The 27,171-nt window shown below is 39.9% G+C and overlaps 2 protein-coding genes across 2 annotated transcripts; both read right to left on the bottom strand.

Moving 5' to 3' along the window:
- Positions 1 to 4,947: 4,947 nt before the first annotated feature.
- On the bottom strand, positions 4,948 to 8,448 carry LOC147880798 (DNA ligase 4-like). Its single transcript, XM_087371028.1, has one exon. It carries the CDS (start codon positions 7,989 to 7,991, stop codon positions 5,190 to 5,192), a length of 2,802 nt encoding a protein of 933 aa, XP_087227154.1. The 5' UTR covers positions 7,992 to 8,448; the 3' UTR covers positions 4,948 to 5,189.
- Positions 8,449 to 19,438: 10,990 nt separating this feature from the next.
- Positions 19,439 to 20,668, bottom strand: LOC147880797 (cyclin-U4-1-like). The gene is made up of 2 exons (XM_087371132.1): positions 19,932 to 20,668; positions 19,439 to 19,794 (listed from the first exon to the last, which is right to left on the bottom strand). The coding sequence occupies exons 1-2, from the start codon at positions 20,345 to 20,347 to the stop codon at positions 19,509 to 19,511; spliced, it is 702 nt and encodes a 233-aa protein (XP_087227258.1). The 5' UTR covers positions 20,348 to 20,668; the 3' UTR covers positions 19,439 to 19,508.
- Positions 20,669 to 27,171: the final 6,503 nt, after the last annotated feature.

Below are 27,171 nucleotides of genomic sequence, written 5' to 3'. Positions count from 1 at the left end.
ATAAATATTAAAAAGTAAAATCTTCACATAAGTAAACTCAAAGAAACATTTTGGATTACCACAAACCATGCTTTGCAATGGTTGTGATGTGGACATCTTTGTGATTTAGAAATCCAACTTGAATTATGGTTTGAGTAACAAAGAAATAAAATTATTACATTTCAAAGATAACGTTCGTAAAGATCAAAAAATCATAATTCTCTTAAACTTTCATGTTGAAATTTTTCATAGATCAAACTCCATTACTCCAATTTCTGAAAAGTGTTCAAAGATCAAACATCATGCTTTCATGTTGAAATTTTTCATAGATCAAACTCCATTACTCCAATTGCTAAAAAGTATTCAATGATCAAACTTCATTACGCCAATTGATGAAAAGTATTACATGACTTGTTACGGTCATAACAAGGCTTACACACAGGATAGATAAGAGAGCCATAAGAAATTGAGGTATATTTCACCCCCATTACTCCAATTGCTGAAAAGTATTCAAAGATCAAACTTCATTACGCCAATTGATGAAAAGTATTACATGACCTGTTATGGTCATAACAAGGCTTACACACAGGATAGATAAGAGAGGCATAAGAAATTGAGGTATATTTCACCCCCATATTATAAGGTTTGGTGGGATCATGATTTACATCTACACATTTACAAGTGCCTTGCACCCGTTTACCAAAGTTTGTGTGTCTCTTTTGTCCTCTTCCTTTCACTTGTAGTCCCAAAGCCAAATTGCCTTACAAACAAAGGGACCATTAACTTATAGGATAAAACTCTATCACTATCATAATATGATAGGATTTTGTCCCACATTATGTGAACTTGAAATAGACTCTCATGTGTTATGACCTGTCCTGTAATGCCAATGCTTCTCTCATTCGTGAGATAACCGAATGTGGCCAACAAGGAGGAACAATTACTAAAGAGCCAGACTTAGCCTGGAATGAATAATTTGATGCAGGCATTGGGCCGCCAAATGAGAATATATCATGGTGTATTTGCTATTGATGATTGGAATGTGTTTTGTGACTTTATGACTCTCTCATCCCTGATACAAATTGAAAGTTTAGCAAGAATTTCAGGTACCTATTTGAAGTATTGCCCCCAATCACCAACCAATTCACAAAGGCTTTTAGAGAGCATAACATGCATGACCTCCTCCAAACCAACAATCATGGCATTTCGCAATACGTAAGCTATCATGTGGACTTGTTGGCTGCCTATGTGTGTTGTATGGGCCGGGTTGCAAGTTGTAGGAAAGAATGTTGTGATACATAAAAGAGTCCAAATCAAATCCAACTATAACCATTGTAGATTTGCTAGCACTTCTTGATGTCCTTGCTTCCCATGATAGTCCTTGTACTTCCCACTTGGCAGTCCTAAGTTCTACTTTATTTTGCTCCAAGGAAAGCGTCAAATTCTATTGTCGTTTCCAAAGGTCACATTGGCTATCCCACTCAAGGTCTACTTTTGCAATTCATGAAACAAAAGATGATTGTAATCACTCAACAGATGGAGTTCAATGACAGCAAGCAGAAGTGGAGCCAACAATATAGTATGCAAGAAAGAATGTGTCCATGACAAGTAGAGGTGAGAGACCATTGTTTTTAAAAAACGCATATCATACCTGTGGCTCTCCAAGATCAGTTTCGATAGCATCCTTGCAACCTTGACGTCCCTTAGTGGCAATAAAAGGTTGAACGTTCAATGCCTGTGTCCCTAAATCATCAACCGGCACCCCTACACTCCCATAGTTGCTTGGCGTTGCGACAAGATTGCCATCTTGTGCCCAGTGTACTTTCTTTGCCTTTTGCCAACATCCAAGGAGTGAGGAGCGATGCCCAACAACGTGAGGAGGAGAATGCATCAAAAGCAAAAGCGAAGGGGACGCTGAATAAAGAAAAGGGGAAGATTGTGATTGTGCGAAGGAAGAGGAGAGCAAGAGGACCTTGCAAAGATATGTGGTGAGAGGAGGAGCTTGCAAAGCACCATGGTGAGAGGAAAGAGCTACAGTCGAGATAAGAGAAGCAGATAAAAGAACGGCGGTGGGGCGCGTAATATTGAAGGCCTGACCTCGCCGGTTCCCCAGCCAGCATTTATTAATAGAAAAACCTCGTCCATATTCGCGCGGCTTTTATTAATAGAAAAGCCTCGTCCATATTCGTGCGGCCAGAGTTTATTAATAGAAAACTCTGTCCAAATTCGCACGGGTGTCCCAGCCAGCGTTTATTAATAGAAAACTCTGTCCAAATTTGTGTGGGTGCCGTGGACCGTAAGATTCTCAGTTTTCCCCTCCACCGTCGATCTGCATAACCCACTTGGTCGCAAGGCCTGTCCGTGAGCATTGAGCACCTTCAAGTACACACCTGACTGCTTCTCCTTTACCATTTATTAATAGAAAACTCTGTCCAAATTTGTGTGGGTGCCGTGGACCGTAAGATTCTCAGTTTTCCCCTCCACCGTCGATCTGCATAACCCACTTGGTCGCGAGGCCTGTCCGTGAGCATTGAGCACCTTCAAGTACACACCTGACTGCTTCTCCTTTACCATTGCGCATTTTGGAAGCTTTGGCACACTTCCTGAGGCAACTGTGCAGATCAGCTGCACGCATTTCTAGGCAGACTGTACGGCTGAGTGTGCCGGTTTCTCCTACTGCCCTCTTGCCTTGTGGACCTACTGCCCCTTGGAGGTGTTCTAACCTGGAATAGAGCACTCGGGAGCTGATTCGATCTCTATTGCTACTGTTCTTCATTTGCCCGTGACTGAAGGTCTTCAGCCTGGACAGAGGATAGGTGCGAGGGTAGAGCTCGCCCCTCTTCCAAGGACAGCCGCTACTGCCCTCATTTGATTTCCATTTTGTCATTTTTGAAGCTCATTGTTGCTCTTTTTTTTTTGAAGCTTCCTCTTGGCCTTCCAGGCTGTGGATAGACACCCAGTCACAGAGGGTGTGCTTAGATTCATGCCAAAGAGGCAGTGTGGTGGGAACAGCTTTTGCCACTGGTTGAAGCAGGGTGGTGGTGGTGTGTGTTTTTGGGGAGAGAGAGAGAGAGAGAAGGGGGGAGGGGGGTTTGTGGTTTTTTTTCCCTTTTCAGATCCCACCTAGAGGAGAAGCTCCGAGGCCCCTTCCCGGACATCAGAGCTCTGCAACCTCTACAGAATTCCAGTGTTGATGGTGACAATGGAACCATCTTCACGTGTTGATGGCAAACTCTGAACCTTTTCACCAGTTTTGGCCCTGCTACAGCACCTACCAGGCCCCTCCTTAAGAGAAGCAAGGGGACACCCCTTGCTTGATAGATCTCAAGTAGGAAAGGGGAGGCGTTAACATAAAGGAACGCTTGAGCATTGATACTAGTCAGAAGCAGTCTTGACATATCCTGTGCCCTCATGTCCTTGAGCGCCTAAATGATAATATCCTAGTCAAGCCTACCATACGCAAAATCCACCGTAATGTGAATAGTTGTCATGTCTGTTCAATTCTTTTAGCATACCGCATCCTAACCATGGTCAAACAAGTGTATTTACGAGGAGCTCCTTGTACAAGTCATTTCTGTTCTCTAATCCAAATTTTAATTTTAGCCCCTGTTCAACTCCTCTAGCATACTGGCATCCTGAAACAATTGCACTTATGAGGTGCTGCCTTGTACAAGTCATTCTGTTCTCTAATTCAAATTTTAATTTTAGCCCTTGGGCGAAAGTTCACCAAATGCCACAACCACCTCAAGTGCAATCATTAAACACATGCTGAAGAGACCATGTTGTTATAAAACTCCATCATTATAAGCCGACAAATTTCTGCATTTGTTTTAAAACAGCACCCAAAACTGGACTCCACGTACAATTGCTTCTAAAGATCAGTGCTCCATGTCCAACTTAGATTCACAGACTTTAGGCTTGACCTGTGCTCTATGCTTTACACTCTTAGCTCTCAGTCGTCCACTTCAAACTTGGAGCGCAACAAAAGACTTAACTAGTTCACAGGCAGAATGCAGCAACCACCAGCCACGTGGCACTTGCTTGAGCAGTTACCTTCACATCCCCATTAAACCCTTTTGAGTTAGCCTGCCATAACGATGGCTAACCCTTGTCCGTTGTGCCCTCCATGACATAGCCATTGATGACATAACTAGTACTTATGCAAAGTCTTGTGAATACTCTTTTCACATTCTCCTTCAAGAAATATCCTTAACGATCAGTTTGACATCGTAACCCAAATCACACGCAGGTTGCAATTTGTGATGAAACATGTTCAATTTGTCAGCCACAAACATACCGATAGGCAACAAAATTATTGTCACCACATACATACCTTACATGACTCTCCATAGATTCAAGAGAGTTCACTCAACTTGACCCTGAGGCTCGCTACCATAACTGGCCACATGGCACTTGCTTACGCACTTCATAGAGCATACAATCTTAGAGCAAAGAAAAAACAACTACAGAAGCAATCACAGTTGCCACTGCAAGATCATCGAACACAATGTGGAAGCACCCGGGTGAAACCACGATGGCAACTAATGTGAGATGGCAACCATCATGCCCACCTGCACAAGCACACATTAGGCTCCCTAAAGGACAGAGCTGTGTCCCCAAGAGAAGACCTCCCCAGTGGGAAGTTGAGTTCTCATGAACTGGGGTATCGCCTAGGAGGCAAGTAGTGGAATTTCACATGCAAATCCAAGCAAAATCTCAGATGCGCAAAAAGCAAACCTTTATAACATTCCCTCTTATGCCAATGAAATGCTTCGACATTAACTGAACGAATTATACAAATACTTTCTGTAATAATTAGCAGACAAATATAAGAAGCAAATGCATCAAATAAAACTGATTTCTAGCAGCAAGGAAAGTAAATTTGCAGGCAAGGCTGCTCGAATCAAGACTTGCAATCCTGGAAAGATGGTGTAAAGTTGTATGAACAGCAAAGGTGCCATGTAACCACACCCACTCACTAGATCACAATGAATAGAGTACGAGGGTGTATAGAAACTATAAGTTTCCTGCAACGCTCCCTCCCTGGGTGCCCACATCGCAGCAGTCCATGTTGGTAGGTCAAAGAGGGGGCATACCGGCAAAAGATCTCATAAATAGCCTCAAAGCCAATCTTTTGTACTATATGATCCTTTTGGAATACAAGTTCGGCAACTCTCCTTAAGAGTACTTGCGTCAGCCTCCTGCTGTACTCACAAAAAGTTTGGAGACCTGTGCAGTCCTTCCTTAATCATAGGATACAAGCTTTGATTTTGGGAATAGCCCAAATATACCAGAGCAATCTCCTGTAAGCATTGGGAGTCCCACAATCGTTCCAAATTCTTATGCTTGCCATGCAATTCGACTGCAGGATCAGACATTGAACCGTCAGCTTCTCTTCTGCCATCTAGCTGCAATTTCTCATGCTCACACTCTCTTTCATGGGAACAAATCATTGCCACTGTATTCTCCAAAGGCTTCACAACCACTGTAGGTTCTGATAACCTACTTTCCATTAAAAATCCAAGCTGATGAAAGAATTTGGGAGACTGCAGAACCCCCATAGGTTGTTTCCCCCCCTTCCCATCACATGGTGGACTTTCTTCAGCTGCATGAAAACAGCATACCTTGTTTGTTAAATCAATTGTAGAAATTGGTGTCTTAAAACCATCATGATGAGAAGCTTTGTCAGGTAATTCAGGAGCTGATTCACTTTTCCTTATCCGAGAAGTTTTCACTGAGATATTGCTCTGTTTAATCAAGAGGAAAGGAGTGATGTCTCTCTTTTCCTTCTTCTTTACACACTCCTCAAGCCAACAATGGCTAACGAGGTCCACATGAGATGACTGTAACAGGTCTCTGTCAGAATGCTTAAAACTTTGGCATATCTTTCTGAATGATACCGATGAAACTGATGGTGCATATATGATGATATGGGTTACAGTCTCTGAAATTTTGCTTGCAATAGATGCTCCAAGCATTGCAGCTTCTAACTCAAGCCTTTTCAAGGTCATCATAGCAAGCAATTGTGAGTCAGGATTCACAGAGTGAAGAGGTTTATGGAAGTAAAAGTGGCAGTCCAGAAGCAAGCAGCAAAGCCAATCATGGCCAAATTTTCTTTTCGGCCCTGGTACTGATTCATGCACTGCAGCTGGCAAGCCATCGCAGCATATGTTCTTCAAAATCTGCATTAAATCATGTTCTCCAATATCGTCAAACCAGGGATCACCATAACTGTCAATCTCTTCTTCAAACTTCTTTCTTGTGGCAAGGCTTTGAAAGAGATAATGCCTTGGAATAATAGGCAAAAGCTTCTTAGCATTGATACATGCTATAATCCAAGAAAGGCTTATAATGTCCTGGTCGTTTTCAACAGCAACTCGAAACTGGAGACCTTTTCCTTCAATTGCAATGATATGGGTGACACATTGAAGAAAATTAGGCACTGTCCTACCGCCAGCACCCTTGATTTGTGCTAGCACAGTTTCTTTGTCGTGAGCACCTACATTACCACAAATATAGAAGGTAAGGCCTTCAAAATACTTATCAACTTGCTGCACGTTTGACACGTCAAAATTTTGCAAATGAGGCAAAACTGCCTGGTGTCTCTTTGGCCGAGTTTGTTTGGAAGTCTTCCTGTAGGCAGATTGGCAAAGCTGATTGTATTTTTGAGGCCCATAGATCACACTATTGCCATGTTCTTTTGCAGCTTTGATAATTTCTTCCAATTCTTGCACATGAAGTGCTTCGTTCCAGCACTTGTCGTACCTCACTTTCACAACCCTCGGAAATCGGAAAGTCCATCCTGCTTTAAATGTCTGAGTTGGATAGATGCGCTTCTCCGAAGATATTTGCAACACAACTGACATCTCTGGCTTTGAGATCCAAACATCTGGGCATTCGTAACGGGTATTTGTGACAAGATAGCCACATGTAGGGGGCGGTTTACCTCCTTTCTCATTCCTCACAAAGTAAGGAGAGAGTTTGTTTTCCAGAAAAGAAAGCTCGTCCTCTGAGAGACCCTGTCCACATCGGCAGACGGATGTGAACCTGGAAGATTTCCCCTGTGCTTCATTCTCATCCACTGCTGCCAAAAGGTAAGAGACGATCTTGCCACCATGTGATCCAGACCCATAGTAACCCCCAATGATCAGAAGGTCAAGATCGCTGCCCAGAAAAACATAATCAGGCTTGATTTTGCACCAGCGACCATCACGATTGTCTGGGCACCATTGTGATTGAAGGTCTTTGAGGACAATGCCCTCATTTCCCATATCCACGGTTCTCCAAAAAAACTCTTTTAACTCATCCAAGCTAGCCGGTAATATTGACCATTCTGAATTCTCTACAGCGATGTTGAAGACCTGTAGTGATGGTTGTGGTCGGACAATCTGATTAAGTATCTCTCGCCGTTTCCGCAGCGGGAAATGCATTACACTCCCATGCTCTCCTTCGTACAAAATGTCGAAAATAACATAGCAGACCCGATGGTTGGTATCGAAACCTTTTCTTGCTGCCCTTGCTGCATCACGGTTAAGGGTTTTAGTCCTAGCTTTGAACTTATGCTCATTGACGTCCCACACGAGCAATTCACCGTCAAGCACGCACTGTTCAGACATTAAACATTGGCAGAGCACTTCCCCAAGTGGGATTGTGTACTCTTGGTGCTCCTTGCCATTTCTCGACCAAAACCAAATTCTCGTCCCATCCCTATGAACTTGCATACGATCCCCATCAAATTTGCATTCGGCAAGGATTTCCCCGCTTTTCATTGCTTGCCAAGCAGCCTCGACGGTGTTCATACGTTTGGAGTGCTGACTTTTCAAAACTTTTCCAAGTATTAAATCTTTGCGTAAAGGTCGAGCACTGGGATCAGAAAGCTGGGAGCACACGAGTTTGAGGTCCACACATGCAGCCATCATCGCTCTGGCATCTTCATGGAGGGTATCGAGAATCGCATTTTCTCCCAGCCCGATCTTCATATCTTTTAAAACTATGCGCAAAATCCACTTCATTTCCACTAATACAGTCTTCTCTATAAGCTCCCTGAAAAGGTCGACCCTGACGGTTCTTTTGTTTGTACCGGCGAGTCTATCCAGGATGGAATTCAGATCTGCCACGGAAAGCTGGGATCTGTTTTGGCACTGGCGTTTAGAGATGACCAGCAAGGCAATGCGGATGAAATCGCCTGCAGCAGGGTGATCCGTGCGTTTCCAATTGGTCAAGAGAAGGGCGTCGGGGGAATGGGGAGCGATGCCGAGGGCCTGAGTCAAGATGGAAGCGAGGGCAGTTTCTTTGAGGTTATAGTGGAGGCGGTGGAGATCACGGGAGGGGATGAGGAGGCGGAGGACGCTGTAGAGGAGATGGAGGCGGCGGGAATGCTCAAGGAGAAGGGAGAGGGCGCGGCGTTTGCCATAGCCAGAGCTTCTGCTGCTGTGCTTCTCAATTCTCTCCAGGAAGCCACACACCAACGACAAGTCCATGAGGAGAGAGATGCCAATTGCAAACATACGAGGGTGGGTAGCCTCTGGTTTATATGTCCCCTTGGCGGGCAAACTCAAACTTCAAATCTTTGGCGGCTCTCTTTTTCCCCTTCTTTTCATTCCAAAACCACACGCACTAGAGGTTCTTCCCAAGGGCACCAAAGCCAGGCGGGCCAACGCCCAAACGGTCGCTGCCTACGCGCATTGGTGCCGTCCTACCCCCTATCACTCTTGTCCAGGACCCAGGTCGCCACTTGACGTCGAAGAAAGTGCCTCGATCAATGCATTCCTTCCCGTGAATAGTAAAGCATGCCGTTCCTAGGACAAGCCAATAGATTTCCATTGGGGTGCTTTGCTCAATATTTTTATTAGTCAAGCCATCCCCATGTTTCACGAATGAAACAACCAAGCACATCCACCCGGTTCAACAACACAACACTAAGAGCTAACATAATGCGCCTAATCCCAACATCAACTGCTATGCACCCTAGCCACTTGAAATTGGTGGATACCCACAAATGTATGCAATAAAGGTTCCAACCTACCTTCATGTCTATAAATCCTTCACCTCTCCTTTTCTTGTTCTTGTGGTATTAAAAGCCATCCTTCAAAATTGATGCAAACTCCTTAGCACTCCTCGTGTTACAACGATTCTTACGCATGTGTCTTGCTCCCTTGCCATGTCTAGGGTAAGGTGTATTCACATACCCCTCTTGTTGACCATCAACCTCACTCACGTGAGGGTTCGGCTCATGGATCACTAACTTCCATCGCAGCCTTCGAGCTCTACATTAAGTCAAGATCACTAGAGGGTGGAACCACCACATCACCTTCACTCCCCCTTCACTTGTGGACAATGTTATTTCATCTTCGCATTCATATGTTCCAAGACCTTTGCACCCTCCTCCATGATGATTTGGAGAAGGATGACATTCCCACACCAGTTGCTTTCATTACTATTGATTTGATCTCCTTGAGAAGCAAGTGGCTATGGATTATTGCATCTTGCAAGTGGTTATGGCATTATTGCATCTATGTTGTGGAGCTCAGTGAGCACTTTGGGCTAGTGAAGTCTACTATCACAAGATCATGCACAAGTTTGTGTTAGAAATCAATGTTCCACTCTCATATAACTATGCACGTATCGGCTAGCTATAGTTTGTAAGCCCCCTTTAAGAGCACAAGGCACAAAGATCATGCACAAGTTTTTGTTAGAAATCAATGCTACACTCTCATGTAACTACATAGGTACCAACTAGCTTTAGTATGTAAGCCCCCTTTATGAGGACAAGGCTTGGAGTAGCACGAATACCTAGTAAGTCCAACTTTAGACTCTAAATGGAGTCTGAGTGTGGCCTAATGGTCAGAGGTATAAGCATCAGTTGGGGTTCAAGGCAACATCCCAACGGGTGGGGTGTCCTAGAGGGGCCAATAGCCCCCTCCCCAAGGTAGGGGTTTGAGAGTGGAAACACCTGACTCCATAGTATGGGTCCCTTAATAGGGACAGTTGTATAATCGACCACCCACCGAGCACCGATCAGCACCGATCGACCTCACAATAGAGTCTATAAAAAGATAGTCCACATAGCCTATCAAACTTCACTTTCTATCACCCTTGTATTCGCCCAGCATACATCCTCCATCCTCTACTATTTCTAGCACGCCATCAAAGCATCTTCACCAAAACATGCAGTCGTAAAGTAGCTGCCATATATTTATGGATTTGTAGTAATACATTTTTATTCTCCATACCCTCTCTCTATACATTTTTATTCTCCATACCCTTTGTGCATGCGTGCGCGTCTGTGTGTGTGTGTGTGTGTGTGTGTGTGTGTGTGTTGCCTACAAAGATCTTGTTTTTTGTGTCACGACACAAAAGTTGTATTTTCTTATATGGCTCTAGACAAGAAGTGTCGGTAGCTCTTTTCTGTTTGTGAGTAGACTTAAAGAAATGATTCAACGCATAGCAAAAGTGCAACCCCACCATTTGGCTCTATAGGAAAGTTAGACAGGACAAGCTACATCCTCTAGAAGTTCAAGATAAAGACTATTTTGAGTTCTTATGAGGTATGGGAGGAGTGAACATGATGTCGGTGCTAAGATCGCATCCCACCGATGCAACAAGAAAATAGTTGTTAAGATCTTGGCATGGAAGAGAAGTTGACATGGAGGAAAAGTGATGTATATACAATATGTTCCATTGTCCTACGTAAGAGGTTGATTACTCAGACACCCAAAGTCGCGACCCCACACAATTGGGGTGTTAACGCCGTATTAGTAAGTTTAGAAAAATCCCAATTACCACTTTTTACCGATTCCCAAAAATTGAAGGCATTTCATTTCATTTGGAAGGGAATGAATTGAGGAATTCATATATTCAAAGGCATGTTTTGAAGGTTAATTTAGTTTAATATTTTATCATTCTATTGGGATATCGAGAAGATTGCATGTGAATTACCAAGTTTGATACATTGTTAATCCAAACATATTCATATAATGGGATATTGAGAAGCTTGCATGTGAATTACCGGGCGGGTTGGAATGGGCACCCCCCGTTACACACCGGCAATTATCATACATTGTGAATCCAAACATGTTCATATAATATGAGTCTTGCGCTGCAGATGATATGTTTGATTCTTTAAAGACAATATTGAATTTCCTCAAGAGAAAGATGATGTTAAGAAACACCTTTTATATTCAAATTACCAACCTTAAATTATATCATTGGTAATATGCCAACAAGAACATGACAATGGTGTTACATATTGAAACTTATACTTACAAAGCAACTCCTCTCCTACATGGATATCTCTAAGGGATGTACAACAATATACCAATCATATCGGTATCCAAAACATCTCATCTATCTTCAAGAGAGCTATTGATGTATCTAACTACATTCCTATATAACACATCTCCCACGATGTATTGCATATCCTCTTTTGGTACAACTTTTGAGGCCATAGGTCCTAACCTTGGCAAGTAAGAGCAAAGAGTATTCCAAGTATCATAACCATACTTTGGATCACGTCTGTATGTACAAACAAGCCACAACCGGCGGATCCTGAAATTGATGATCTCTCACTTTAAACTGAACACCTTTGAACTCAAATACAAATCAATTGGTATCGGGACATTGTGCTCCCACAAGTCATTCATCTTAGGGTCAAATTGGAGAATTATTTCATTCTTCACTTTTTCCAACAAGTCATCAAACCATGTGCATAAAAGAAAAAGGATGAAGAGTTATTGAAAATTTGGACAAAAATGAGAACAAAAGGAAATTACAAAAACAACTCATCACAAATAAGAAAATTATGAGCAATTATCATTCTCAAATATTTATTTCATGCTAAATCCAAGATATGCTTGTAGACTTGTTATATACACTTTTGCAAATGTTCCATTGATATATGGGAAGACTTGTTATATACACTTTTGCAAATGTTGCAGTGATATACATACAAACACAACCGTATTTTAGGGCAGACAAACAAGCTTGCATATCACTCAAAGAATTTGGCCACTTTCAAGAGCTCCCATTAAAAAAATCCAAAGTATTTAATCGTACTTCACGATCCTACTCTTGAACTTTTGTTGCTTGTTCCTTGTCTAGCTCATAACCATCTCCACTTTCATTTCTATGTTGGGAGACCCAAAATCCCTTGAACTAGTCAAATGAAATACTAGGTATAGACAGATTCCTCCAAGAACTCTTTTGTACTTAGTATTAAACTCCTACCATTTTAAAATCACTTCTTTGAAATACATATACTAATGGATGATTGATATGTATTGGTTTATTGCCTTAATGATCAAGGTTAATAATATTCCTTATATCTTACCCTTTTCTCAACCGAAGGGGATAAGGAAGAAGCTCAATATGCAATATGTCATCAGTCTTATCTATCTCAAAAGATCCTCTATATATACAATTTTCACCATGATTTATGCACTCCTTAAAACAGACAATCATCAATAAGCAAGGTGTTACTAGGAGTGAATTCTTTATCATTTTCCCAAATAGCAAGCAAGGGATTAAACATGCATTATCTGCTATATATAACTTATCTAAGAATGATATGTAGCATTGCTCTTGGCCCATATTTTTGTAGAATGGAAATTCTTTTTGTGCAAGCTTCTCAATCATTCTTATCATGTAAACTACATTCCTACTTAACATTGTTGACAATGTGCTCAAACAATCTATCCAAGAACTGAACAGATTCATTCCAAAGCACAATCCCCTATGTCCTTCCAATTTGTATACTTTGATGAATATTAGAATGCTTTTCACACTTGAGGATAAAATTTCCATTAAAGTGATGTAAAAGTGATCGCTTTGTTGTCATAGATGGAGAACAATACAAGTATTCCATTGAATCACCAAGTTTGCTTCTGTGTAGCATTTTAAGATGCTATGGACTTCAATCTCTTGTCATGGCACACAAGAGTTCCATCAAGTTGTGAAGTTAGGATTCAATAAATGTAGGCTAGGCTTACAAATGTGTGGCTAAATCTACTAAATCACATTCTCCATGCTCATTTAGTTCTGTTGTATAAAGAACAATATCAGTTTTGAAACTAATATTGTCTCCAAACTTGTCACGTGCTTAATAATCACATGATATTATTTGCAATTAGGGAAAGATTATAACTCAAATGCAAAGTCTACATAACATGTCTAAACACAGCATCAAAAAGCATGCCTACATACACCCCCATGACTCCAAAGGCTTTCATCCTCCACAAAGAGGGGCTCCCAAGTGTCTAATAGATCAGCTCAGGGGGGGGGAGAGAAAGAGAGAGAGAGAGAGAGAGAGAGAGAGATGGTACTCTATCTTCATGGACAAAAGCACATGAAGCTAATCAATGATCTCTTGTGGTCGAAATAGCTATGTGCTACTTGTCAAGGGTTTCATATATTTTGAAATCCATGCTCACAGTATTGGCTCTCTAACTGTAATAATTCCTTCTGTGCTTTGTGGGGAACCACAGAGAGAGAGAGAGAGAGAGTACTGCTTTTCAACAAATGGGAGCAAGTCCATTGAGATGAAAGAGATCTTGAGAGAAAGAAGACATAGGAAATGGCCAAGGAAGCAATGATGGAAGAAAGCCAAATTTTGTCAAGGATAGAAGACATGATGACGAGGAGCAAGAGCACAACATGAGGCTGAACGAAAGATCATAGAACTATAGGTTACCGATGAGGATAGAAAGGAAGGGCACCATCACCATTGCCATGCATACAAATTGAAGAAAGCTTATTGAAACAGAAGAGATCTTGACAGGAAAGAAGATATAGAAAATGACCAAGGAAGCTAGATTTTGGCAAAAATGGAAGACATGACGATGAGGAAGAGGAACCCAAAATGGATGGATGGGATCCTGAAAGAAGCAATGATGGAGGTTGCATTTGATTAAGGGCTAGGTTTTACATGATTAAGGGCTCCTTTATTTTCAGGCAAATAGCTTACTTTATAGCATGACAAGTAGTTGAATGAGAGCCCAACTTTTTGTTTTATCCCACTACCTAAAATAGTGAGTCATGAAAAACAACAAGTCATAAGTTGCCATTTGCAATTGGCTATTATGAATTTTCACTAGTCTTAAAGATCAATTTTACAATCTTTTGGAGACATTAATGAGAACTATTTTAATAACTGTTACAGAATAAGCATTAGTTTCAAACTTCTTTTAAAAAATGTACATATTGCTAATTTAAAGATGAAAAGTTTCTACTTTTTGTGCTTCAAATGACAAATTAAAAAAACAAGATCAATGATACGATCCAATATTCTTTGAAACTACTAATAAATCATGCATGTCTAAGTAAAGTATAATACATTGTTAACTTGGAATTACAAAATGTGCTTTTTCTTCTATAAAAACTTCATCCCAATCATGGAAGTTCATTTGATTCATTGAATTAGAGCATATATTTGGTGTTAAGATAAGCAAGTATATGTATTCCATAGCCAAAGAAGAGGCTTGTTGAAAGAAAATATTTCGAAAGATGTAGAAAGAAAATGAAATATTTGAACGGTCAAATTTTAGATGATTGTGAGTAATACAATTTAGTGGTTTACTTTTTTTAAATCTAATTATGCATCATGAAGATGAAAACAATTCTTGTTTTCAAAAATGATGTAAATATGGATTCTGGAATCCAAATTGTTTTGATAAAGTTGATCCAAATTGTTTTGATAAAGTTGAACACATACAATTTTTTGTCGATGAAACAAACTTTTCATTGAAAAAAGGAAAATTTTCGAACATGAATGAACACAAATTTTATTACATTAGAAGGCAAAAATTTTCATCACGTAAAACTTTCATCGATGAAATATTTTGATCGATGGAAATTTTTTCCCGTCGATGAAAATTTCAATCCATCGATGAAAAATCTGTCGACAAAAAATTTGGGATTTCATAATCTGTCGACTCATTGAAGGATTCCAAAATCCCAAATTTCCATCGATGCATTTTTTTTTTCATCGATGACATTTGGGATTCTATCCCAAGTTAAATTGACAGGAAAAAATTCCACCGATGGATTGAAATTTTTGTCAACAGGAAAAAAGTTTCATCGACAAAAATTTTTCATTGATGGAATTTTAACATGACAATGTTTTTTGCCCGAGATTGTTGTTGATTCATGAATCAAATTTCATCTTTTTTCGGATGGAATTGTTTTTTGACAAAAGTAATCCTTTTTCAGAGAAAATTTATATTTTGTTCACGTTTGTCAATAAAGTGGATTCTAGAATCCAAATTTTGATCAATTTTTCAAAAAGACAACTATTGGCATATTCACGCTTCCAAATCTAACTAAAACCTATATTTTTGCAAACTCTAGTGCTCTCAATCAAACCAATAGATCAAAATAGAGTAAATGATAAATTGTAGTAGTTATCACAACCTACAATTTGGTTTTTTGAATCGTCAGATTTCTATTTAAATTTTAAGACATGTTTTCTTTGAATAAACCTCTTTTACGGTTGTGGACTCCTTATATACCTACCCATATTAATATCAAAATATGTTAAATTCAACCATTTGATCAACTTTGTATAAAAAGAAAAGTCTTTTTAGACAATGCACTAGCCCAACGTAAAAGTGTTTCATCAAATTATATTAGATCTTAAAGTAACATCAATTTTACTAACCATCAATTTGTGGATAGCATGCTATGTACAATAAGTATATAGAAATGATATAAAAAGCTTATCCATGAGAGCAATGTTGTTACTTATGTGTAAGTTAGTTGATTAAAAAATATTTCAATCAATGCAATTAAAGGAACGTATGATCTAGAGGTGCTTAAAGAATGCAACAAAAGAAATTAAAAGTAATTCATCGATGTGTGGACATGCTTAATTTGTAGGATGTATAAATTCTTGTATATGGATTGAGTCAAAAATACATGGGCACTTTCACAGAAAACAATTGGTATTTTAAAGCAAAGCTCTAATGACTCTCTTAGTTGAATGAAGCAGTTTCTTCTCCTTTGTAATTTGTCATGTTTTTCAAATTAAAGAGGAGAATACTATTTTTCAATTGATAATACTAGACATTTTTTAATTTTGGAGTAAAATATAAGTAATATTTTATGCAATCTTTTTTTTAATAAAAGTACTAGTTTTTTAAATGTTTGACATGAAGTGTATATTAATTTTGAAAAATTGTTCATTTTTTGGGCATTTTTTCAAAACTGGAGTTGACTTGTCGTTTGCATGATTTTGTTGTCGTTTTTTAAGAAGGATCAAGGTCCCCACAAATTTCACGCTCATTATTCTTTGGTAACATAAGTTAATCCATAAGAACATATGGATTTTTTTTTCGTCTATATTTTTTGCTCTTCTCCATCTGCTATAACAAGTACTTCTATGTAGCAACAGACTTCCCAAATGAATTCATTCGAGATACCTTTTGACTTATAGGTTTATGGAGCATCTACAAGTGTCAATAGATGGAACCAACTTATATCATATGTAATTCATGGTAAGAGGCTATTGGGGACCTTCATCATTGCCTAGGATCGTGAACAAGAAAAGGGTTAGCTCAGTCAAAAATGTTTCTACATACATGACACGGTCATTGCAATGGGGTGTTGATATCTTTGACTCTACACCATATTTGATGCTTTGGAGCTCCTTATTGCAACATCGACAAGTCATATTAAGAGCCATCATACTATTTCGCAAGCTCGTTGGACTACCCAAAAAACACCTACCCTTTTATTGAGATATCAATGCTCCATGATGCTATAAGTTTTAGAACCGAGATAAACTTCCAAAACAAATTGTTCTCCATTTACACTAGTAAAACGAGTTTAAAAAATTTGTCCAGAATTCTCAAGTGATGGACCACATCAACCATTCTCAACACTTTGTTGAAAATATTAGACTCATCGCAGGACACATTGTTAACTTTGGCAACATCAGAATCTAATGTAGAAGGAGCTAGACATTGTGCAAAGCACAACAAGGAGTATAACAAATAGCCTAAAAAATAGTGTCATATACACATGCTAGGATTTATCTTGTAATATCAAAACATGCAATTAAGTGTAATGTGATTGTTCATATCTCAAGACTCGTATATCTAGAACCAAAGGTTTTGGAGCAAGGATATTTGAGCATCGCCACTCATCCACTGCATATCCATCCAAATTGCCTTTTCCATACTAGGGAGAAAATAGCTGGATGAAGGAAGATAAGTGTGGCCTTGTGTGATAAGGGCATGGAGTTGCAATCAAAAATATGAACCTACATCAGTGGAGGAAAGCTAGTAGTGTTAAGCATCATTAGATAGCAACAATGAAGGTAGCACAATAACCATCGAGCAACAACACACGAATTTTTTTGTTGGGCATAAGCTTCCAATGTCATACTTGTACGGTTCATTAATGAGTCAATATAGTAAAAATGGGTGAATGCAAATGAAGAAACTCAAGAGTGGATGCATGAAACACAAACACTATATGTCAAATAACTTTTACAACTTGTATTTATCAATTTCCTACTACCAGTTGGGATGCAACATTTGCCATTGCCACATTGTGGCTCTATATGCCAATGTTTCCAAGGGGTACATCTGCCTTTGCTTCATGGTATGGTTGAGGCTTTGTTCTGAGAGGGAAATCCATGCATGCATGCCCAACTCATCAACAATCTCTGCACATAGGTTGGAAAGTACTTGGGCTACCTTTGTGAGGGCACTCAACAATCCGATATGAAGTACTTGGGCTACTCAAAGTACAAAGGAGAAAACTATCGGATTGTTGTACAAAGGAGAAAACTATCCCCTTGAAGTTTTCTCAACAATCCGATAGTTTTCTCCTTTGTACTTTCCAACCTTGTGAGGGCACTCAAAGGTCTTACTTGATTGAAGTACATCGAAATGAGTCCTTTGGCTCTAATCCATGTAGCACATGGGGTATTCTGTTTCATACTCATATTGCAGTTCTAGTTCTTTAGGTTAGAGTTGTTGCATTGGAACTACTGGAGCAAGATTGGGGGCTCATGGATACTACGAAGGATTGGGATTTCTCAAGAGTTGAGGCACTTGTGTCCTCATCGGGATGGGATTGAGCTATGGCACTTATGCATTGGGTGCTAGTGTTAGCTGGCTATATACTGGGATTGGCGCCTGTTGATACTATTGGTGTGGTTGTGCAACCCTCATATTGTAGAAGCAGATGTTTACATCTGAATGGCATGCAACATTGCAAATGGCACACCATAACCTTGGGGGTTGGGCCACTTCTGGTAGGTTGTGTATGTTCCTTAGGATGGGGTACCCATTGGTTGTGTGGTTGGCCATACAGTGTGGGCACCAGACATTCTCCCTTCTTGGGTACTGTGGTGGCTAAGAGATGCACAACTTTTGCTTTATGGCATGTATTATATCTTCCTTCACCCTTAAAGCCATAGGTTCCACTCGATCCTCGATGGTGCGGTCCTTGGGGGAAGTGCTTCCCTTCGAAGATTTCTTGTCATGATGACTTGATTTATAGTCATCATTGTCACTGTCAGAGTTGATCATGCCTTCCTCGATGTCATGTCATTGGAGGTCTAACTATTTTCTCTCACTTGCAACACATTTGTCAGCGTTCCTTCAGATTTTTGTGTTTGTGTGCATAAAATATTGTCTAGTACCATATGTTAGAATGCTTCCTCATAGGACAAATTGGGTCATTAAAGGGGTTTTGTATGTTAAAACTTCATAACCATACTCTGTGTATACTACAATCATAGCATTGCATGATATCACATTCCAGACAATGCCACTATGTTGTCTAGGGGCCCCTCATTTGCCATATAGCTTAAATTTTACAAATTTCAATTCCCACACAAATTCACTATGTGAGATTTAGTGAATCAACTTTTCCAAAAAGCAAATTGAAAAAGTAGTGCTTTTGTTGGCTCTCCCTCCTTTGCGACCCATGGTTCTAGGCTAATAGTGCTAAAATGTAGACCAAACCAAGCTAGAATGTAAACAAGGGACCAAATAGTCCCATGACTTTGGGAGCATTCAATTCCTTTCAATTATAATCTAGTTCTTCAAGCATCATGTGATTTCATATCTATTGGTGAAAAATGTCCTATATCAATGAGATTCTTCACAATTGTGGACCATGATGGTTCTTAAGCACCACTTAATTCTGATTGTTTAAAACCTTTTGTTCCCACACGATGTACAACTAGTCATAGTACGCATGAATTGGATGTAAGCTCTACTACCTTTTGTCCCCACATGCTCTACTATATCTCGTGAGATTATATATGTTCTAATGATTGGATCACATAGTGTGTAAGCTTTGCTATGCTCACTATATTCAACCCTAATGCATTTATTAATCAAAGTATGGAGAAAATGCAAAAAAAAACTCACAGAATTTATGGAATTGTAAAAAAGCTCGCGAGAAAATCACACCCCTCAAATTGGAAGGAAAATGTAGAGAGCTCATATTCAAACTCTAGGCACAAGGACGAAAAATTTGGAGGTCCCTTTGACGTTACATAACATGGCTGCATCTTCTCACACTCCGCTATACGTGCAAGTGCAACGCATGGCTGCCATTCTCTTCAGCGATTTCTCTTGTGTTTCCCGTTCGCCCACAGTAGAGGCCACAATCAACGGCCTCTCAGGCCCATAGCTTCCTCCCATCGCCGCCTCTTTCTCCAAATAAGCGCAGAAGCTTTCGAACGCATTCACTGTAATGTGCAAACGGTAGCCCAGACTCTTCAACAGATCTTGCTCTAGCCGATTCATCTCTTGTGTGCAAACACCGCCGATCTTGGCGTAATAAGCATTGTTGTAGTGGCTGTGGAAAGGCAAGCGCGACCGCAAGTGCGGAGGCAGCGAAAATGACATTCGGACAATTAGTCTGGATCTACAGCTCCTTCTTTGTGCACAAGAACCACACAAAACGAGTACAACGCAATCAAAATTCCTGCTTACCCATCGTCGAGAAACTTTGCTGACACCATGACGCTGGTGATTACTAGTCGATGTACGTTGAGAGACGTGATGGGAGCTCCCCACAGTTGGTGAGTAAGGTTATGGATGTATGCATAAGCAAGCACAAAGCAAGATGGACTGCACTTTGCGTACTTGAAAATCCTTAGAATGTAGTTGTGGATTCCTATGGTCGGGGCACGGAGCCCGTGAAACGGTGTTACCTTCTTCCGACAACTGCTGTGGTTCAAAGACCTCTCATTTCGGAGCACGATCTTGTCCAAAAGTGAAGATAACACAGACAAAATTCGGGGACTCTCACACGAATCTAGCTGGGACTCAGCGATTTCCAGAGAGCTGTAAAGATCGGAGCCCGCAAGGATGATCTCGGGTCCTTCATCTTCCTGGGACACCGCCATCTACACAGAGAGCAATTTCGATCTGCCAAAGCTACGATTCAATGTCAAAAGGAAAGGTTCACTATCAAAACTGATAGATCAGTGCAAAGAGCCCAGCTGCCAAACACCTCCTAGAGGCGTATATCAGCTTTGGAGGAGCTCTGCGGCGCGGCATGACTGAATTCGCGGATCTTGACAGAAATGAGAGAAGCACAAAACAGTGAGGGGATGGAGAGAAGAAAGAGTGACAAAGCGTGAAGCAAATGCAGCACAAAGCAACAAACGAACGAGAGGGTGGAGATGAAGTGGAAAGAGTGAGGAGCATCAAAGAAAAGCATGCGGGAAAGGTATGGCAAAGGGAAAAGCCTCCCATTATGGAAAACCATTCAAGAGTTTTTCCTTGGCGGTAGTTATAAGAACATTGGCTCACCTTCTCTTATGTGGCTTACACTCATATAACATGGGGACCTACACTCACTTCAGGTGGGTGCATGGTCGGTGGGTGAGGTGAGTGGTAATTGTTGGTAAGAGTGTGTATAAAACAATAAAGAATATACATGCACACCACATTGCAATTGCACCACACCTCTTCCCTCAATCCACCCTCCACACACTTTTACCTTACCTATGCATCCAACAACACATCAACCTTATCTAACATTAAAGCACATCCAACATTAATTCCCCTCCCATCTTGGTCCTTCAGTCAACTATTGTACCTCTTTACGCATACATGGTGAATCATCTCGGGATAATAATAATCATATAGAGCTCTAGAAGTTATTAGAGAATAACTTAAAGTCTACTAGAGTTAGACTTCCAAAATGGAATTTTGAGTCATTAGTGGCATGCATTCAACACTACCCTTACTAGACCAAACATGTTTATCCTTAAACTAGAGGCTAACTAGAGGCTCAAAGAGGGATCCTAGGTGCTTTATACTAAAAGAGTAACTCTAAAATGGTAATTTCAGCCAAAGTTTGACTACAAGGGTAACACTCCATGAACCAAGATAATAGTTAGGCTCCATCTTTGCATTGATTAGAATGCCAACCCCCTATTGATGTGATCAACTTCTTTTCCCACTTGCCTACTTCCTTTCCCAAAAGAAGCCCACCAAAAACAAAAGGCCAACAAAGTAGGCCCTAATAAATTTCTAAGAATATCACTTTGAGATAATGAACTTTCCTTTTCACAACACACTCACATATTTAAGTCTTTGCCATGGACCACATTATCAATCATGTGCAAGCCTTAGAGTACAAGGGATACCCTTTAAATGTACATAAGTTAAATTGCATCTAGACTCTCTCTCTCTCTCTCTCTCTCTCTCTCTCTCTCTCCAACATTTCTGCCACTCTTGGTAAGCAAACGTATTGGTTATGCAAGTGACTCTTGTTGTTTGGTGTATTGAGTTCGATCCCCACGATCAACATCTGAGGATCCCATGAGGGCCTTGCCTTGTAGCCTGATGTTAAAAATTATTCTCTTCAGTGTGTGTATAGTCTCATCCCAGCCAACGTTTCTACCACTCTTAGTGAGCAAACTTGTTGGTTACTAGACTTTCTCTTGTTGTTGGGTGTGCTGAGTTCGATCCATAGGTTTGATGTCTGATGACCTTGTGAGGGCCCTAGGGGGGGCCTTGTGGCCTAATGTTAAAAAATTCTTCTTCTTCTTATTCTCCCCCCCCCCCCCCCCCTCCCTCTCTCTCTCTCTCTCTCTCCACCACACACCATTTATGTTAGCATGAACAAACGTTCAACGTGTCCTTTTGTTACTTTAAGTAATAAGAGGGACACCAAGATACTTGATATAGATACTAATACCTTCACAAGTGTCTTTATATATACAATTGTGCAATATGTTTTTGAAGGGACATATACAGAACATAATGCACATGAGAACAAATGGTTCTTTTTAAAGCAAGTAATACGGGCTCTACCTAAAGATAGCATGAAAATTTCTTATTCTTTTCCCTTCTCTTTATGGTTAAGCCTAAAGAGGAGAGTTTGTGAGGACTCCTTTAGATTATGTTCCTCAACTAACGTAAATAGTTCAAACATGCAAGAGTGGCCTGAACAAAGCAATTAAATCTAGCTCATTGTATTCCATTATGATATGCTTCAATGGGAATCAAAGTGAACTTTGAAATTTTTTAGGCAGTGCCAAATAGTTTGACTGTTCATACTACAAACTCCTTTTGTTCAAACTCAAATAGAAATGGCTTATTCTTTCACAAACTTTCCAAATTTAAACACGAATTTGTTTCCTTTTTTTCATTGTACTTTACCCTATATTTTTTAATTTTTAATATTACTACTAGAAGGTCTCTCTTGGTTCCCTATAAAAAGGTAAGTAGTTATTGCATGGGGGTGGTTTTGAAAAAACAACGAAAAGTAGAATTCCATTGGCATGTCAAACATTGATTTTCTATATTAGTTTGGTTCTTACAAATTTTCACCAATTATTTGAGATTTATTTTAAATAAAACCATCAAATACAATGTATGTTGAGTAGTCATGGTGTTGGAGTAGAAGTAGGTCCTTAGCTCATCAAAAGTTCTAAACTCTCATGTAGTTTTATGGTGTTACAAGGAAGTTCTCAACATGATATCATGTAACAAACATAGAATTTTTAATGCTATTTCTCAATGCCTAATTTGGAAAAATTATGGGCACTAGAATAAGCATCACTAAATTTGCTAGAAGTTAGCAGTAGGATTATCTTTAGTATAAGAAATAATTTCCATCATTATTTTGTATGGTTTATTTGATTTTTTTTGGAAAAATAAATACATTCATGCTCGATCTATATCTTTGGGAACTTTTGGCATCAAGACTATAGCAGGATGATCTTTGAACAAGCTCATCTTCTGCAATAAATGCATTGTACATCATGACTAGGAAGTAGTGATAATAAGATCAATTTTGATAGAATTTATATTTAGCATAAGGAATGCCTCTAATTTCACTTGTGGGAATGATGGTAGCTCTCTCTACTTAAACATAATGATTTAGATATAGATAGTGGAGCCCTACTAGGGGGACCTAGATGATATTCTTCCATTGGACCTCTACCTTAAGATGTCAGTCTACCTCATCATCCAATTTTTAGGTAAATCCCATGCATTTTCCAAAGATATTGCCAAGTCTATCTCCCACAACAATATCCAAGAACTCATCTAAGGTAAAGACTTCCTCTATGACTACCTAAGTCAAGATCTTTGACTGTATACTTTCCATATGCCCTAAGGTTTTTCCCCTCCCTTGCTGTCTTATCTAGTATTTCCTTCTCATGAGTTGGGGCATCGCTTATGAGAAAACCTCCCACACACTTCTCACCATTTTGAGGGGAAATCTTCTAGAGCCAAGGCATGATGAAGAGGGATTACCTTTTCTTTCCTCTTAGATTCTTTGGGTTGTCTGGGGACCTTTGACTCCTCGTTCACATATCCAAATCACATCCGAGTCAATGTGCTCAAATGAGGGTGCTTTTAGAGACTGTGGTTCTTGAAGTACCTGTACAAGATCCACCATGTCCAAGTCAATGCACCAATATAGCATATAGCACTAGCAATTGCCTATCAAATTTGTGGTCCACCACCGTACAAAGCTTAATGTCTCCAAGATCCACATTGAGCACCACCCGAGCACTCCACTATTGCCCCTCATTGCACATTTTAGAGGCTTCCCCTTTGTTGTGTTGGAATTCACTTGCATTGTCAAGGGGTACCTTGAGCATTCCTTGACCATTGCATCGTACCTTGTCAATGGGGCAACTTGAGCATTCAGCCACCATAGGGTGCTATGACTTGGTCTGATCCCTAATCATGTATTTCTTGGGCCACTCTCAACCATGGATGACCATGAGTAAGGGGTAGGCATGTTACAATCTTTCTATCTCCAATTAGGGCTACCATGTCCCTAGTTAACACCCTAGACTTATCCTTAAATGCAATACATAATTTTCATATAAATAACCTTATATAACCTTCTTTGTTTTAGTATATTATTTCTATTGATGATATAGCCATGGTTCTCACTAGTAGTAATGAGTGTATGGTGCACGCAAGGGCGGGGGGAGGGGGCTGTCATGCATGCTACAAGGGGGGGGTCGGACATGCATGTAAAGGGGCGAGGGGCATGTTCAAGGGGGCTGGGGGTGTGTGGCACATGTACACAAAAAGCGGGGGCAGGGGGTGTCACACAGGTACACTAGGGAGGGGGGGGACGAGCATGCATGCAAGGAGAGGGGGGGAAGCATGCACACAAGGAGAGGGGGGGCTATCATGCATGCACAAAGGGGGGGTCATGGGAGGGGTCGTGCATTCACGCAAGACCACATAATTCATCATGACAACCAATCCATTCACATCATGGATTGCATATTTCATATAATCACGTGCATTTTTTGTATGATTTATGGACATGAACATCATGTTCACATAGGAATAGATGCAATGACAGATAAACATACTTGATATTAGAAATCTAGAAACTGACAATCTACCACTAGTAGTATTCATAGTCAAATTGGTACACAAAAGATTTATCTATGTGATATATGTACATTTATCATTGGTATAATGAACACTACTGCCATTAAACACAATCAATATCAGCAATAAGATTTTTGAGAAATTGGGCCACTGATAATGGAAAAACTATCATCAATAATGGTACTATTATCATTAAGAACGGTACTATTAACACTGGTATGGTACTATTACCAAAAACAATAGTACTGTCCTTTCTATATAGCAAGGCCATGGGGCAATTTCTGGTACTTTGAATTTAAGAGGTAATCTTCCTCTGTTTTCTTAAGACCACCCCAAAGGCTACCATAGGGAGTGGTTCTTGGTTCCTAGGCTCACTCACAAGGTTAGGGAGGCGGATGGGACTACTTGTTAGATGCAAATGCCTAGCATCTCTTGAAGGTAGCTTTGCAGTTACCATAGAATGTGAAAACTATTTTTGTGTATATAGAGTTATCTAAGATCTCGTGAGCACCTTCCCACTTGCGTAGGATAAGAGTCTCCCAAGACACCTAGGCTCTAATGTCTTCCATTCCATCTAAATCACTCAAAATGAAAATTTTATCGATCTACTAAGATGACTGATACAATCCCTACAATTGCACCAATAAGAAAAAATAAATTAAGCTATGGCCAACAATACCTGGTTGGTTACAACAACCCTGGAAGTGAGGTCAAGTTTTGCTGAGCTCCAAAAGATAAGCTTCCTTTTGACACTCTCCAACACAAGGGTAATTGTACAATGGAGATATGCCCACCCTATCCTCATAGCCTAGGTACTTGATAGGGACAACCTTCTAGATCCAAGTAAAATTAATGTTACCCACCGTCACTAATCCAAGAGCCATTGGATTTGTTCTAATTAATTTGTGTACCTACTATAGTGCAAACAAATCCAAGGCTTCTCAAAAGGAAGTGAGAATTTGTGCATTGGCATCAAAAAAAATATTAGTATCATCATCTAACTCACTATCCAAAAGCTCCTCATCTTATCTAAGCAAAGTCAGCCAAAAAATCTCCGCCTATGATCTCAAAAATCTTCTCATTGCTTTTGCCACAAATAAATGTAAAAAAGGGGCTGAAACTAGTGCTAAAGTGTAAGTTGAAGTCAAAAGTGGAGATGTAGAGGGAGCCGAGACTAGAACTGGAGCTGAGACTGAAGCGGGGGCTAAAGTCAAAGTAGAGATAGAGGGAGCCAAGGCTGGAACTAAAACTGAAACTTTAGCAGGGGTTGAGGTCGAGGTCCCGAACAAACTAATGTAGAAATCTAAAATCTCTCACCCTTTTCTCCTCTGATGTAGCACTTGGCTATGGACTCATTTGTATAAGGAGGAGACGCCTCTATTCCATGCATCTAAGAATCCAAAGCATGCAAGTGTACCTTTGAAAAAAGATGTAAAAGCCAAATTTCAAAAAATGAGGAGAGGACTCCCGAAAACATAAATGATATCTTTAATGTTGAAAGACCTTGTATAAAGTACAGGTGCTTGGAAGAGAAGCTCAACTATAGGGCTCTTGGCTCTTTGGTTTGACCATGTTATTTGGTATATGTCCAAGAATAACTTGCAAGTTTTCTTCCCCATAGACCTTTGAAGGCAGTTCATTCATCTTGTTCATAAATTCTAATGGCATGGTTCAATTTTTACAAATCCACACAATTTTCTTTACATGAGGGACTAGCTCTTTACTACACTGAAAGTCTAGAAAAGAATCCCAACTTTTCCTTTGCTATACTGGCCCTCCTAAGGAGTGACTTCTTATGGAGAATTGATGCTCCAATCACCATGGGTATCTGTCCCCCAAAATTTCAAACCAATAAAAAGGGGACATTTTTACAAAATGAGGACTGGCATTTTTATTCACCAATGTGGCAAAATGATTGTTTGGAAGCATTCTTCAAAGAGCTTACTACATTTAGATAGTCCAAATACACAATTATAGGCATCTTAGATTCTACATATCATGGGGGAAATGGGGATTAAAAGGGACTCAAATTAGTGTTTCCTATTTTCAAGGGATTAGAGAGTGATTTGAGGTGTACCAATGAGAGGCTGGACAATTCGATATTCTTTGCTGATCTAAAGACCAAAAGAAAGATTAAAATTTCAATAAAAATATTCTCTATAGCTTTGCACTATCCGACTTCTTCCCTATGTTAGCTCTTTGTTATAGCAAGGTGTCCATCTCACGTAGGAGTTTTGAAAGATGTGAAAGCAAAATTTTAGAAACTAAGAAGCGAACTCCTAAATATGAAAATTATATCTTTAATGTTGGAAGACCTTATGTGAAGTGTAGGTCCTTGGAAGAGAGA

The sequence above is a fragment of the Dipteris shenzhenensis genome, chromosome 32 (genome assembly GCF_047967505.1).
Source record: "Dipteris shenzhenensis isolate YYH24624 ecotype China chromosome 32, Dip_SZ_1.0, whole genome shotgun sequence".
In the NCBI taxonomy this organism is placed as follows: domain Eukaryota; kingdom Viridiplantae; phylum Streptophyta; class Polypodiopsida; order Gleicheniales; family Dipteridaceae; genus Dipteris; species Dipteris shenzhenensis.
Note: the sequence above shows the minus strand (reverse complement) of the source record. Positions and strands in the feature narration are given on the sequence as shown.